Source organism: Protopterus annectens, chromosome 3.part1, assembly GCF_019279795.1.
Source record: "Protopterus annectens isolate FY-2018-M chromosome 3.part1, PAN1.0, whole genome shotgun sequence".
Lineage (NCBI taxonomy): Eukaryota > Metazoa > Chordata > Ceratodontiformes > Protopteridae > Protopterus > Protopterus annectens.
The window spans coordinates 105,986,612-106,003,502 of record NC_056732.1 but is presented as its reverse complement, the minus strand read 5'-3'; the positions used below and the strand labels follow the sequence as shown (position 1 = coordinate 106,003,502).

Below are 16,891 nucleotides of genomic sequence, written 5' to 3'. Positions count from 1 at the left end.
TACAAAAGGCAAATATACATGTATGAGCAAAGGTGTTGTGTATGTCATATTCTGTGATTGTAACAAATACTATATTGGAGAAACAGAATGCTAGCAGATAGGATAAAAGAACATATTAGAGATGTTAAAAATAATAAAATTACTAGTCCTATTGCTGAGCATTTTAACTCAGTACATCATGGAAATATTGAGAATATAAAAGTGTCTGTTCTGGAACATGTTCCATTATATTATAATGATGTTGATAGGCAAAAAAATATGTTAAGACAAAAGGAATGCATTTTGATTATGAAATTTGGGACTTTGCATCCACATGGAATGAACAGAGAATGTAACTGGCAATGTCTTGTTTAAGACTGTGACTTTAAATATATTTAAGCTATGTGATTTGATAGTTTAATTATGTAATTGATTGATTACTTGTTTTTTGTATATATTGCAAGTGTTTTATGAGTTTTACTGTTTTACTCTGTAAAGGCTGTTGGCAGGCTAGAGAAGGAACTGTTCAACGAAATAAATTTTATTGGAAGGTAGAGCTGGGACTCACTGATAGTCTTTGTTGTTTATATATATACATCTTGCTTGCTGTTGTTTTAATAAAAGTTTTTATTGTTTCTAACCTTTCTGAGTAAGGGTTGTTGGGAATTAATGGATTTGTGCTTAATTACATATGTGAGGTGATCGCTTAGGCCATCAGGGAGGGTACCAGAGGTGTACAGTTGGGGGTGACTATTTATGAGTACCCAGTCAAGTATGCTTTCTTTTTGGTTGGGTTTACCTATCCTGGTAGGGGTGGATATGATTTGTGTAAATGCATGCAGGTTAATATGGGTGGTTGGGGATTCTGAGGAACAGGTGCCCCAGTCTATGTTAAAGTCTCCAAGCAGTAGGGTTTCTTGGAGGTAGTGACATGATAGCCAGTGCAGGATATAGTGTAGATATATTGTTACCTGGGGGAATGTACATACAGATGATATTAATGCATTTATTTTTATTAAGTTGCAATGTGGTGGCAAGAATCTCTGAGTTATTAATCTGAGGTGGTTGTATTACATCTATGGTGACATTCAACTCACATTTATAGAGTACAGCTACCCCCCCCCCCCTTCCTCGAAGCACGATCCAGCCTGTGTATGTTGTACCCAGGTGGTAACACTTCATTGTCTGTAGTGTTAGGTTTTAACCAGGTTTCAGATAAACAGAGAATCTCAGGGGAGTGGACATCCAGAAGTGCATGCAATTTATGTACCATGTTATTAATGCTTCTAATATGGAGATGACAGGCTAGGAGAGAGTTAGTTGGCCTATTAATTGTAGGTTTGTAGCTTCGATTGCAAGTAGAGGGGGTATGTGCATCTGAAGTGGGTGGGCCAGGGTTGGGGTGAATATCACCACCAAGTATTAGGTTAAGTCTATACTTGGTGATGAACTTCAGGAATTTGTTTATTAGTTTGTGGTAGTGTTTGGATCTAGAGCTAATGTGCCTGGGGTTAGGATGTTGATAGACTGAACAAGATGTTGGATAGGACCTGGTACTGTAAGTATGGTTGAAGGTGGGAGGATTTACAGCTGGGGTGATAATATGGCCTTTCGGGACCTGCAATCCCATGAGAAACTGGTTTTCATACAAGGTAAGGAGGTATGGTGCGAACAAGAGGGGTAGTAAAGAGGAGTATATCATTATCTGTGATTCAGCTAGTGAGTTAAGGAACTGTTTTACCTGGTGATGCAACACCAGAAGATAGAGTGGTGAGGTAAAGGTACTGGAAGGGGGATGGGAGAATGCCAGATGAAAGCTAATAGATGCTATTAAAATGTAGGTAGAAGAATGGGGGTGGGAGGAATTATCCCAGATGAAAGCAGATAGGATCTAGAAAGTGGGGGAGTGGCTATAGTACTATAAATTTAGAGGTACTGGGGGCGGGAGGAAATTGGCTGCAGGGAGGGGAGCGAAGAGAGCCTGAACGCAGCAAGGGCGAACATAGGGGGGCTATTGCAGTTTACAAGGTTTCCTAAGGTGTCCTAAATCTATAAGGTAAGTATTATAGCTCTTAATGTAAGAGTCAGTTTACTTAAGTTACAGGGGAAGGAGGCAAACACTCAAGCAGAAAAAAGAGCCCTATGGCTGACCAAAATGGTGACCTGCAAAATTACACAGCACTGTAAGTGAAAGCTTAACAAATGCTTTTTGTGTGCAACCTACTCTGCTTAAATGCTGAGAGAAACTGATTTTGTCATGGTGACCAGTTGCAGTCCTGTAGACTCCATTTTGTAGGGAACTGTAGAGTTCAATCTGCTTAAATGCTGAGAGAAACTGATTTTGTTATGGTGACCAATTGCAGTCCTGTAGACTCCATTTTGTAGGGAACTGTAGAGTTCAATCTGCTTAAATGCTGAGAGAAACTGATTTTGTTATGGTGACCAATTGCAGTCCTGTAGACTCTGTTTTGTAGGGAACTGTAGAGTTCAATCTGCTTAAATGCTGAGAGAAACTGATTTTGTTATGGTGACCAATTGCAGTCCTGTAGACTTCCTTTTTGTAGGGAACTGTAGAGTTCAATCTGCTTAAATGCTGAGAGAAACTGATTTTGTTATGGCGACCAATTGCAGTCCTGTAGACTCCGTTTTGTAGGGAACTGTAGAGTTTAATCTGCTTAAATGCTGAGAGAAACTGATTTTGTTATGGCGACCAATTGCAGTCCTGTAGACTCCATTTTGTAGGGGACTGTAGAGTTCAATCTGCTTAAATGCTGAGAGAAACTGATTTTGTTATGGTGACCAATTGCAGTCCTGTAGACTCCGTTTTGTAGGGAACTGTAGAGTTCAAACTGAGTCACACCAGGTCAGCCAAGGGGGAAAGAGAGAGAGAAATCCTAAGCACCTAGATTTGAGATATTCACATTGAGTCCAGGAAATGTATCTGCCTGCAGACTGGCCCGTTCTTCATTCACATAATAAAGTAAAAGAAGTGGTAGGTAATAAAACTAGCGTCATCTTTAGAAATAACCTCTCCCTCAGGAGACAGCTATGCTATGACTCTTATAAGAGAGGTATTCATAGGTCTGACAAGAAGGGCACTTTTCCCTGTAGAGTTTGCAATGCTTGCAGTTCAATGCTCTGTATGCTTTTGTGCATCCGATAACCAGAAGGAAGGTTACTGTATACCTTTATACGGACTGCAAATCATGTAATCTGGTCTACTTCATTAGTTGTAGATTATGTGAAACATTCTTTGTTGGTAAACTCAACAGGTCACTAAAAGATTGTGTTTTATAACATCTTGGTCACATTAGAAGGAAGAATCTTTTGAATGCTTTATATAAACATGTTCAAAATAGTGAAGGCCATTCTTTTGTTTTTACAGTACTTGAAGTTATTAAGGATAATATAAGAGGTGATGATATTATCAATAAAACTGAATTAGCTGAAATGAAATGAAATGGATAGTGAATCTACAGGCAGATAAATTTCATGGACTCGGTGAGAATATCCCTTTAAAACCGTCTTTGAAAGCCCGGCCATTATGTCATTGAATACTCATTTTAGCTTTTGATTAGTTGTAAGTTGTTTTAAATGTCCTGGTCTCCTTCCTGTTTGTTAAGATCTGAAGAAGCACATTAAGTGTGAAAGTGCTCATCTGTTTTTACTGTGCTTTTCCGTTTTTTGTTTTATATTAAATTGTATGATATGAGTTGTGGTGGTCGGACAGTTTTTTATCTGGTTTAAATAAAAAAAAAAAATCTGTGTAGGGTCCTCTGTGCATACTTCATGGACTGATTCACTAACATTGTTTGTGAGACACTCTATTTATGGGTGACATGCAGGTAGAACCTGTTAAAGCAGGTTGAAGTGGGGCATAATCAGCAATGCCTTTTGCAAGTAATGTGCAGATAACTTGTGTCTACTGTGGTAGGACATATAGTAAGTTTTGTTACACAGAGTATAAAGTAACATTTGGAATAATAAAAGCATAAGCTCTGAAAAAAATATTGGCCAAGGTATGCCGCAATCCTGTTTTAAAGAAAGAGATTCTGACAACAGAATAAGGACCCTGTGGCCTGAATAATCTGACAGTTTACCTGCTGTTTTGGATAACCTGTAGCTCTTACTTAACCAGCACCTTTTTTTTTCAATCATCCAGCATGAAATTGCCTCATGTCTCTCAGTATCATGCATTTTTGAATTCTGTCACTGATCATAAGGCTAGTACCTCTTCAGGAAGGATGTTGTAACCTTCTGCCACCCTATAAAGTCTGTGTGGATCACTTGAACCTTTCACTTTGCATCTCCATATTATATAGTTGTGTTGTTATGCATTTCTTTTGGAAGAAAGCTCCTTTGGGCTGTGTACATTTCCTTGAGATACTCAAACATTTCTCTGTTATCCCACTCTTTACTTTGATACTGTATGCATTAGGCATAGTGGTCTTTCTTTGTATGACTTATGATGAATATCACATGCACTTTCTTGTTGCCCTTCTCTAAACTGCTTCTCTCCATTTTAAGTTCTAACAAAAACTGAGTATCCAAACTACATACAGTACGGCACCTGGGATTTTACAAACAGTCTGAATGGAGAGATAATAACTTTTTATTTTCTACACATACACCACCACCATGATGCAGTTCTAGTTACATCAAGATTTCTTATGATGACGCTGTAAAATAATCACGTCCAGAGTCTCCTACAAATAAGAAGATTTAAGTCTCAACAAAAATCAGACGAGTCATCCACGTCCTGCACACCTCCCATAAAGAGTCACCCTGAGCAAAAACACTCCATATATATCACGTTGAACCATAGCAGCAGTAAAAATGTTTTAGTGACAGGGGTCTCTATTATCAGACACACTGACTCATCATTCACAAGGACTTCCACTGTAGTTCCCAGTTATGCAGTTCGCTTATGAGCCACAACCAGAATGAAAATGCCTGAATGAAGCATACACGTCAGGACTAAGTCATCGACACATGGTTTCCTGAAAGGGGATGATGCAAAACGAGGGGTGTTGAATTGCTGTAGTAAGGCCCACCTCTTACCCATGGTTGGCATGCACAGCAGGGCTCAGTGGACCTCCCCTCACGTACCACCATGAGTATGAGCTGGTATTCAAAGTTCTGTTGTCTGGTTTGAAAACAGCAAGGAGTCCTGTGTCCCACCAAGGCTAAGAGTGAACCAGCATCCTTGTGTACACCTATATGTATGGTATGGTAGCAGGGTGAGGTGCATACCTCTCAGCTATAGAAAATGTTGCCTGAGGCCCCTGAGTTTGACACACACCTGTGCCTTGTCACTCATAAACTAATTGGTTTTCTAGGACATCGCTGAGGATTGCAGTTTCATAATTACTGTTTAGAGTGCATGTGGATGCACAACCATTAAACTTTTTCTGTGCAATATGGCAGAACATAAATTTTGCCCATGACTGTGTTCCTGTGCTCCATCCTCATGATTTGTTTGTCCGTAAATATTATGCAGTACAGGTGAGGTACCTTTTGCTTTCTTCCTTGTACTGTGCCACTTAGATGCAAATTTGTTTATAGGTTAGTAGAAAGCTTATGGTCAGTGGTTTTTAAGAATATGGACCACAGCTGACCCATACTGAAATCTGTGTGCATATTTGTAATTGTCTGATTCTTTATTAAAGGTGGGTAGATACAGGCACTTTGAAGAGTTGATATTTATTTTTCAGGGAAGGGAGACATTAATGCATTAACTGGTCAGATATGCTGCTGTTGTTAACAGGGATTTTTAACACCTGTATTGAATTATCACTTAAAAACATAGGTAAACATCGATTTATATAAAAGAAAACAAACCATATCAACATGTTTCTAGTTACAAATATTATACATCACATAGTCATACAAAAAAATCATCAATCCAACATTACATAAATTGCTCAATTCCTGCCTTCTGTTAAATCTCACTCCATCTAAAAAGCATTATCCTGCATCTATTGTTGCTACAATTTCCATTTTTATATATAATTTACTCCTACATTTTTCCTAAAGATTCCACTTCCAGTTCTTTTATCTGTGTTACAATATTCAACCCTTCAAATACAGTTTGTTTAGACTTTAATTTCCGTTTTCTAGTAATTGCACTTTTACCAGCCACCAGAGTTACACTAATAAAGGCCTTACCATCTGTAAGCAATGTGGATATTGTATTCCAGCTCAGAAATCCATTTCCTTAGTTACACCCATTTTCTGACCCAATATTTTTGGCAGAGTACTCTGTAGGAAACTTTTGAAGTCCACAAACTCATTACAGTTACAAAAACTTATGTTCCCATTTATCTCTTTCTTCTTCATCACACCTTCATCATTTACCATGTACCAGAGGAAACATTATTTGGAGTCTGCTTGGGGTATAAAAATACCTATGCAACACTTCCAAGCAAAAATCCTAAATCTTCCAGACTTTGTTGCATACTTTGTAGCCATACATATGTCCTCCCATTGTTTCCTTGTGAATTGCTTATCCAATCACTCTTTCAGATCATTTCTAACCTCCTCTAATTGATTCCTATAGTTACTGTGCAACATTTTATATGCCCTACTAATTATTCATTTTTTAACAGCAGCTTCTGTTTTAGATTCAGCTAAAAACTCTACCAGAGCATGTCTTTCACTTAGGATTCCCCCACCCCTTTCGGTTTGTTTATACTCTGATGTCAATCCCTGATAGGGATGGCGGCCTCTAGCCTGTAGTCCAAACGTCTTCTTGGCCTCTTTCTATTCTCTTACCTTGCTCTCTCTAGTTATTTGCTCCCAATACCTTGATTCCTTTGCCAGTTTTCTCCAATACATTCCAGCCCCCTTTTGCCTATTCTTTGTACACCAAATTGCAGTCATCTGTATCAGAAAATGTCCTTTCTCCATGCTCATGTTGGCTTAGTTTTTAGAATACTTTCTGCTACTTTATGAATGCAATATTCTGTATGGCTGTTGTTATTCTCCTTAAGGATCTGCGTCCAAAATCCCAGTCTCTCTCCTTATTTCTTGAATTTCCCCCATTTCATCATCATCCTTTTTCCACTTTTCTTTTTGGCTTTTTCGCCACAGTGGAACTTCGGTCCACTAATGATTGGCAGTAGATTTTTTTTTTATGGTGCCGAGTTGCCAGCCCGACGCCCAGCCTTCAGCAAAGGCACACCCTTTCACGCATGTCTTTCGAATGCCACTCGACCATGGGGAGGACATGCAGACTCCACACAGAAGGCACTCCAGCCGAGAATCGAACAGGAGAACCTCTTGCTGTGAGGCAACAATGCTACTGCTGCAGCACCGTGGCTTATAGGGTGTATATCAGAACACTGAAAGTTTAATGGCTCGAATCACTAAAGGTTAATCTTTAATGATTGAACTATTAAAATTTCGAATGTTCAGAAAAAATAAATAAAAAAAAAAAGAAAATCTAAAGGGTGTAGGCAGGGGGCAAGCCCCCCACACCCCCCCCCCCGCTACTTAAATATACAAATCTGAGAGTGCACTACATTGTAGTAAATGGAAATTTCCTCTTATGGAGATTTCCATTTACCCATTCGACATTCTTCACTTTCGCTGTTCTCGTGTCGACAATGTCGTATTCGACATTGTCGGCTTTCGAGAATACAATAGGTAACTATATATATATATATATATATATATATATATAGATATATATATATATATATGAAACTAAACTGTGTAGCTCTAAAATTTCCCTTTAAATCAGATAATCCTAAACTACCTTGTTCTGCTAGAAGGATAAACTTATTAAATTTGTCCCTTGCCATCTTCCCCTCTCAACTCTTTATTGATTATTATTCACAACTTCTCCTCTGGTGTGGTTGATAAAAATATGCCTAAGATGTTTACAAAACTAAAGGGACTAAAAACACTTTTACTGCTTGTATCTTGCTATTCATATCCATAAACTAGAGCTCCAGGTTTCTCAGTTTTTGATTATCTTTTCTGTAGTCTCTTCCCACATATCTTTAGCTGATGTAACAGAATATTTTTTTCATCCATACTCCTAAATACTTCATTTTATTGTGTCACCATAAGTATGGGTATTGCTGGACCAATTCATGTGTGGGTACAAAATTTACAGCTATTGCCATTATTTTATCTTCATTAATTTTATAGCCCCAAAACACTTGAAACTGTCTCAAGATGTTCTGCAGCACTGATATTTCCTCTTCAGCTTTATCAGGTACAAAATAATATTGTATGCAAATGAAGCAAACTTTTTTTGATTACCATACCAATTACATCCTTGAATTTCTAAGTCACTTGCTTTTTTTGCAAGTGGCTCTAAATTTTAAGCAAATAACAGAGGGGAAAAGGGACATCCATGCTTGTTAACAGAGATTTTTGAGGTTAATTGTATGTTTACGTGTGTTTTTAATGGTAGGAAGAGTCTAACACTTTTTAAGGGGAATGAAAGCTTATTCCATAGGTCATGAAAAGAGTGAGTGATGAAATCTGTATTGTGTGTGATTCTGTGGCAAATTGTCTATGCATGAGTGTTACCCCTCACATCTGTTCATTCCATATAAAATGTTTAATAAGAAAGAACCGTTTATGACCAGAATGTGAAGCATAAGTCATCTGTTAAGAGATGAAATAAGGCCAGAAACATTAACAATTTGTTTAACTCTTCTGAATATCGCAGGCGTTCAGGTCTATCAGTCCGTAATGAACTTCTGCACCATTTCTCATGAGCAGTATGTTTGGGATCAGCATTCCATAGTTGGCCTACTTGTTTATAGCTGAATAAATATAAATAAATCCCTCTTCCCTTCCCATGTAGTTCTGACCCATCTCTTACACTGGCTTCTTGGACTCACTCTTCTTATTTTCCTGGCCAGATCACAAACATACAACACATAAAGAGGCTCCTTTTGTGAACTCCTGGCTGCACAAAGACCCACCATATGCCTTCAACTGCAGCCATTACACCCGTGGGAGCAACTTCCTTCTTCATTTTCTTTTGACTCCTTATACAACCCTGCTTTGCCCACTGTATCCTACAGCAGTCTGTCCTAGACTGTCCTGTGGCTTCACCACTTTCTTTCACGTCACTTCCTTAAGGGAATGAGAGTTGAAAATAAAACCAGTCATGTTGTTAATTTGCTGTACTTATCACAGCACTTTGTTGGCAGCTAAGTACTTGTTGCAGCCTCAGTATCCTCTCATGTGGTCAGTGCATAGCAGATCCTGCTGCTGCTACACATAGGAATGGGAACAACAGATGGACAAATAGAAATGCATGCAGTTGGAGTGAACCTTAGATGGGAGTATTCCTTGTGGCTCAAATTCTGACATGACTGCTGTGTCACAGAAGGCATATACAACTACCCACAGCTGCACAAGTTCTCCGCAGTATTCTGATGCAAACACCAAACACTCCCTTGCATGCATAAATTCAGTACCTTCCAATCTGCTATAAAAACGTTGTATCATAAAATGCTGCTCAGCTTACTGAAAAAGCTTGACAACAGCTATGGGCAAGTTCTACATATAATTCATCCTAAAGTCCATGAAAATGTTAAGAAAATATTATCATACCTTTATATTTCGTCTTTAATCTCTTTATTACTGCTGGACCCTTCCCCTCATAGCTTCAAACAAGCCTTAATTAGACTAAACCTTAAGAATGCATCCTGGGTGTCTTCAATTGGCAATCATGCAATATCTGTCCACTTTCAAAAAAAAGATTGAGAAAAGTCATCTGTAACCAGATGCTTGACTATATTAATAAGTTTGATATCCTCACCCATAAACATGGATGCTGTCAAACATTCATTACTCCATAACACACCAAATTCTAACAACTATGGAAAAAGGCCTCATCACTGGTACAATATTGTTTTAAAACATGCCTTCAGAACAGTTGAACACAACATATTCAAATTATTATCATGAAGTATCTTTAAACCAGTACTCATATAGGTCTCAAATAAGCTAACTAACAAAACTTTGCAAACCAGATCTAGCCACTATAGATTTGATGTAGCACTATTTCTTGTGGAGTGCTTCAAGGCTTTGTTCTTGGACTCCTCCTTTTTTCACTTCTTATTAAGAATTTGCTCTCACATCCCAAATATCATCTGCATCATTTATGCAGATTATATTGCTTTAGAAAATGCAAATGGTTCCCTTATAAAACTAGAAAAATCTCTTCAGCATGATTTCAGTACAATATTGAACTGCCTTGCAAACAATAAACTTAACACTAATATCTCTAAAACAACTGTAATTATTTTTTGTACTTCTTAAAATCTTGACTCTTCAAAAAACTTGTTTATCACAGACCCTTACCATTCACTCAGACACAAAAATTTCTTGGAAACTTATTAAATATCCACCTGTCATCTACAAAACAAGTTGTCCATATTACAAAGTCCTAAGTAATCTTCAGTATTGCTACAACTTTGGCGCACCTTCTTGTACCTGAAACAAAAGAAAATGTATTACCTTTAATTTGCTTAATTTAACATTAGAATACTGTACCTTGGCCCTGTCGCATTGAAGGATGATGCTCTGGCTATGACCTGTGCAAACTCTGGTTGCCATGAGTGCTGGAGGAAGAGGATGGACTTGAACAGTTAAAGCTAGCCTGCCCATCCACAGGGGAGGGAGGCATTGAGGCCTACAAAGTTAGTGATGATTACAGGTGGTTTAATAATCGCTTGTGGGAGAGGTGGGTAGGCTATTGGAAGTGGTGAAAACACCATGAAGTTAGGAAGGGAGACGTGGGAACTCTCATGCCTGTTTCTGAGCAGGTACAGTTTGAGTCTGCAGGCTGCTTACTGCGGAGGGTTTAAGTGAGATGGGGTAGGGATCATCCCAGGACCAGCATCTGTCCCACTCCCTAATGCCCAACTCTTGCCTCCCAGGAAACAAATGGATTGAGGAGTTCCTCCAGACAGGAGTGGATAAGCCAAAGAGTTCTTGCCTTTTCCTGGAATGCATGTTTTTGCCCCTGAAAGGAGAGAATCAGCCAGTGGAGCCGTTGGTCAAGGTCCACTGACTTTAACAGATGACATTAATCCTACTATAGCCATAAGCTCTGCATAAAATATTATCAGCTAGGTAATGCTGACTCATGGTGATGGCCAGGGATATTTTCTTTATTGATACCTTAACCTTTAAAGATGTACATGTTTTACAAACAAATTGCATATCAGAACATCTCATACTTACTTTGTAGCCTAGAGCATCTTCTACTAAGACCATCCATTCATTTTTTACACTGCAGAATGAGCTTCCTTAAAAACAGACCCAGGTATTTTGAAACAGTAGCCTGAGAAATCTGAAAATATAAATGAATGCTGGTTATTCAGAACTATTCAAACAAAATCCTAACTGAAAACTAAAAATTACTTTATTCTAATGACCACAACTAGTCACATCCGATTAACAGCTTCTTTTCTTTTTCTGTTTAACTTGGACATTTGGTCTGGTTAAGTTATTTGTTCATGGACATTTGTTCATTGACAGTACAATATGCAATGGGCCCTGAACTCTGGTGTGCAAAATGAAGCTGCCCTATGAACTGTTTTTCTGCTACATCCATCTAAATAGAATTTTCAGTTTTATAGTTGGGGTGTTAGTGTTGGAAAGTGGCTCTGGGCAGTTTATTATGCTTATTATGCTAGCATGTTATTTTATTTTCACAGTTTCTGTGCTGTTGGAGTGAAATACAGGCACAGTTTTAGAATATCCCTCACAACTAATTCTTATTATTTTCCTGCCAGGAAGCTTTCTGCCATTTATGAAGTAAATGTTACCTAGTATTACATGGGTAAAAACAATATTGGCCGTTCATACGCATACTTATCTATCCATATCAGCATTGCCATGAAATTAAATATAGTTGGAAAATGGTGAAACATGATCAATTCTATAGTGCTAACAAGATGAAAATGAGACAGTGATTTCCCATATATTTCTGGGATGCTAATAAGAGCTGACTTTTATCTGGTAAATTCCCAATTTGTCCTTTGGATGAGTTTAGTGGTAGCTCAGGTAGCGGTTAAAGATCTCACAGCACCTTTTAAAAACAGTAGGGGAAATATCCTCTTGCCCTGGCCAGATTTCCCGTAGTAGCATAAATACCACCTTGGGTGTCCCCTAAAAAGAGGCCACAAGCCTAGTGGGACTAACCCAATCAGCAAAGGATAAATAAAATAAAATAAGATTCTTAATGAATAAATTTGGGTGGTGACAGAGTCCATTTGACAAGTATATAGGAATTACTTAAAAATGAATCCTGCAAATGCTAAACTTCCAAGTTTAAAATATAGCACTCCATCTTTAATCATTCCAAGCAATGGCTAAAACTCTCACTCACTGATCAGCACAACAAAAACTATGTTTTCTTCCAGACATGCAGCTACAGAGCTATGGGAATCTGGGTATTTTGCTGTCCAACATGTTAATGACTTCTACAGGGTCTTGGGACTTTCCTATCATATTGACAACTTGTTTGTTTTTCTTTTGCAGAAAACAGTCATGCTGAATACTTTCTTGGATTCTCTAATGTCTGATCCACCCCCACAGTGTCTGGTTTGGTTGCCACTACTGCATCGGCTAGCAAATGTAGAAAATGGTAAGTATTAAGTCACGAACCCTGGGCTTAGATTCAGGACTAATGCTGTAGTATCGCAGGCCCATGAATTCATGTTTACCTGTACCAGACTCTGACTATTTCAAACACCAGCAGGGAACTAGGAGCTACTGAGTGATAATAACTAATGGTTCTACTGTTATTTAACCAAAAAGAGTAAGTCGGAATCAGATCATGAAATCTCGTGACTGGGAGTCAGTATGCTCCTTTACAACTGACCTGAAGCTTTTGTGCATTTTTCAATGACTAGACTCTTCAGATTTGCAGAGATTCCTGGAGCAGAATATTTAGCTATTTTGCTCCATCTGCCTACATGCTTTAAGGATGGGCAAACTTCTTGGGTACTGCACTGTTATAATTGTCTTAAAGTGTTTTTTTTTTTTTTTATTTGGCTTCTGATGAAGTGGAAGAATATAAGGTGTTACAACACAGGAATTAAAAAAAAAACCAGGTAGATCCTTTAATTCTGGAATAGCTCTTGTAGCTGAACTAGACAAAGAATGGACCATTGGTTGTAGCTAATAAAGGTAAAACATCTGACAACCAAGTAAGTTTTTAAGATTTTGAATGTATTATAAAGGTTAAATTCTATAGAGACATTTTGCCTTTTCTCTTTACAACATCCATACCAGAAACCTGCCTATATTTCCTGGCTTCTTATTATTAGGGGGCTATGCAGGCAGTCAAGAGATTGTAACCAAGAGCATTTAGTGTTACAGGAAACAGAAATTCGTAAGCAAAAAATAAAATAATACTGTTAGCAACTTCCATGTGGAAGTAGATAACCTTCATAAAGGACATAAGGGTGAGACCCCAAATTCATTCACTGAGTGTATCTTGGGGATTGAAATATGATTTTTTCAGATGGCATCCCAACAAAAGCAGAAACAGTATAAGCATATGGGGACATACCATAAATATTCTTTTTTGTTTTTATGCCCTACCCTCTGTTCTTGCCCCTTCCCCAAGATTTGCCTACCTCAGCCAAGGACTGCACACCTCAGTGGGCCATGCCTTCCCTTAGGGAGCATTATTGGTAAATGCACTTCCACCTGAGATGGACCTGCCCATTCCTCTCTGTCACACTTCAGACGCCTAAGATGCTAACCGTATCTGGGTCAGCTAGGCTGTAGATAGGGATTTATGCCTCTATGCCATGGCTATGGCTTATTCCCTAAATATTCCTATCTCAGGTAGAGGCATCCTGGAACCTAAGAATTTTATTGCACCATGATCATCTGTAACTCCTTTTAATGTTGACGTGTTCAGGCTCTACTTCATATGTGGTCATTTATTCCGGTATTTGTGCTGTTTGCAAAAAGAAAAGTTTTGATGTTTTATGTTTGTTTGAAAAAAGGATTAATGCCACAGGAAATTTTAAAACGATTAAGATTCAATGTAGGAGAACTTCACCCTTCTGTACCCCATCTTTTCAACAGATGAATTTCTTTTGGGGCCCATGGATACAGTCTTGTGCTATAGCCATTACTGGGCAGATTGACTGTCAAGGACAGTGTATTGTAAAGTAATGTATTCCATTCCTTTCTCTTAGGTGCCTAGAAGAGGCACACAGAGGTATTTTACCAATAGATCCACTTATGGCAGACCAAAAGAATCTGGGAAAGGAGTAACAGCAGAAAGGAAAGCATAAAAATAAGGACCCTCCTCTGAAAGTTATATATAGTAGACACTAAAAGTAGAACAACAGCTGTAAGGTACACATACACATACATACAACTTTTTTTTAAACCAGACAGTATAAAATACTACATATAGTTGACTTTCAACCCCAGCATTTGCACATTACCACAACATTCAGACTGGAGAAAATCTAAACTAATGGTTGGACAGTCTCAAATTAGGGACAAGATTAACTATTGCACCTACAAACTTTGACTTTTTAACTTTGTCCAGTTTCCTTGTGCTTGTGTTTATCATAACAACAACTCTTCCAGTGTGGCTTTCTCTGTTGTTAGAATACAGCAGGTAGCTGTCCCTAAGGATCGTTGTGATGTGCTCATCAGCATTTAACACTGTAGCAATTGTTCTTTTCAGCCATACTGCTCTACAGGGAAGCGGTTCTGTGGCCTTCTGGTTCCAGCATTGTAGCTCACAGGGAAATGATCCAAACACTGGAACCAAACTGCTGTCCTTTTATGGACATGCTGTCTTGCTAGTTAAGCTATATTTTGTGGGACCATTTTTAAGTTACTGTACTAATATTTTCCAGCAAAGGGAATTGCTCATTTATTTGCCTGGCCATTACTTGTAGTTACATCTGCTAATTTAGTGCAGAGGGTTAAGACTGTGAGCTGCTTTTGAACTGCCTCTTGTAGCCCTTGGTTTGAATCCCTTATTCTGTCTTTGCCTAATGAATGAATATGAGCAACTCATTTAATCACACAGTGGTACTGAATTTACCTTATTAAAAAACAAATACATTTATAAAAAAAGAATGCACTCATCCAATGACTGGTATAAATTCTGGGTATATATCTAAATGTAAGAAAGCATCCCTCCAAAACAGGGTTTTATATCTACCATACCTTTATAGCAAATGAGAACAGTGTCAGAGTATCCATATTTGTTAAAGATGACCTTACCCCAAGGCAGACTCTTGCCCACAGACCGAATGCATTGAGATTCACTTTAGTCTAAATAAAACCAACAGTATGTCACAGGACCGTTGTGGATGACACCCAGGAAACCATTCCATTAATTAAATACATTGGATGAACCTCAGATACACAAAAATCCCATCATACTGTGTGATTTAATTTCCCATCGATTAACTGGGAGACCAATACTTCATATGTAGGCTGTGCCCAAAAAATCATCAGTTTTGTAAACAAGAATAGAGGTCAGTATTTTTGACCTGATCCTCACAAATGTAGCATCTATAGGCTCTGTGTCACTGCTATACTTTTCCCCAGTCAGGTCCAACCACAAATTGGCAACCTTACTTAATCATTCCTAAACCAGCAGATGCAAATATGACACTATTCAAATGCGTCAAATGTATAAACTTCCCACAATTCTATGATGAAGTCTCAAAGTTTAAGTATAACTGTAACCTCACAAATGTTGACATGGCTATTAGTTATGCAAATACAGTCTATCTTTATGTAAAAAAACTTTATAAGTCTGTCAATCCCTATCAAAAACTAAACAAAATGAGCTGGGTAAGAGCAAACCTGACTGGTGCTCCACATACATAAGTAAACAGTACAATAAAAGGACAACGTTGATTAGAATTTATAGCAAAACTAATGACGAAAAGGTTATCCAAGGTACTGAAAATGCCATCAGGAAAACAAAGGCTTCCCATGAATTTAAGCTGGCATTGAAATCTAAGGATAATTACAAATCCCTCTTTACTTACATCAGAAAGTTCTAAAATAACACTCAACATTCTTTTCTGAACTTATTCATAATGGCACTAGATAATCTGATCCAGTGGATATTGCAAATATATTAGCAAACAAATCCAGTGCAAATTTCACTCCAGAGACCTCTAGACAAAACCATCTTATACCGTAGGATCTCTAACCCCTATCGTCAAAAAAGAACACTTGTCAAAAGCATTCTCCAAAACAAAAATACATCCTTTTTGGGACCTGATAGCATACTACCTGCTGGACTGTACTAACAATGTGTTGGTGGGAAACCTTCTGCAAATCTTCATCCTGAGTTTATCCACTGGCTTTGTTCCTGAGGTTTGGCATGCAGCAGTTGTTATGCCACTCCACAAGGCAGCTCACCACAGGTCCTGGGAATTACAGACCCATAAGCCTGATAAGCCTTATCTGCAAGGCCGTGGAATGGATCATAACAACCTGATAAAGTATGGTATAAAAAGTCTTATAACACTTGCCCACATCTTATTGCCTTTTTAACAGTAGATCCTCTCTAATGAATCTGATGAATTTCTTCAGAGGGTAATACAAGCTGTGAACACTAGCCATCCTATCCCTACAGCATATCTTGGCATTGCAAGGAATTTGATACCATACCACATATCAACAAGCTGAAAGTGCTCTAAATTAATCGCTGTGTAGTTATATGGATATTTAATTGGATGAAGGACAGAAACCACATTGTGATGATGTCAGTGTCATCCTGAGAGAGCATGAAGTTAACCAGTGGAGTACGACAGGGATCTGGACAAGAACCTCTGCTATTTCTCATGTACTTCTGTGATCTCCAAAATAAAAACAGGTAACTCTGGTTAACCAAGTCTGTAGATGATTGTGAATTGGGTATCAT

The 16,891-nt window shown here is 38.2% G+C and overlaps 1 protein-coding gene across 16 annotated transcripts in view; it reads left to right on the top strand.

The window, feature by feature from the left end:
• The window catches only part of DTNA (dystrobrevin alpha), a 1,617,970-nt gene that overhangs the window by 924,807 nt on the left and 676,272 nt on the right, over positions 1-16,891 (top strand). For all 16 annotated transcript variants that reach the window (XM_044066623.1, XM_044066631.1, XM_044066627.1 and 13 more), the window contains one exon: positions 12,502-12,607. In XM_044066623.1, coding sequence (XP_043922558.1) covers positions 12,502-12,607 — 106 coding nt within the window. The remainder of the gene's footprint in view (positions 1-12,501; positions 12,608-16,891) is intronic.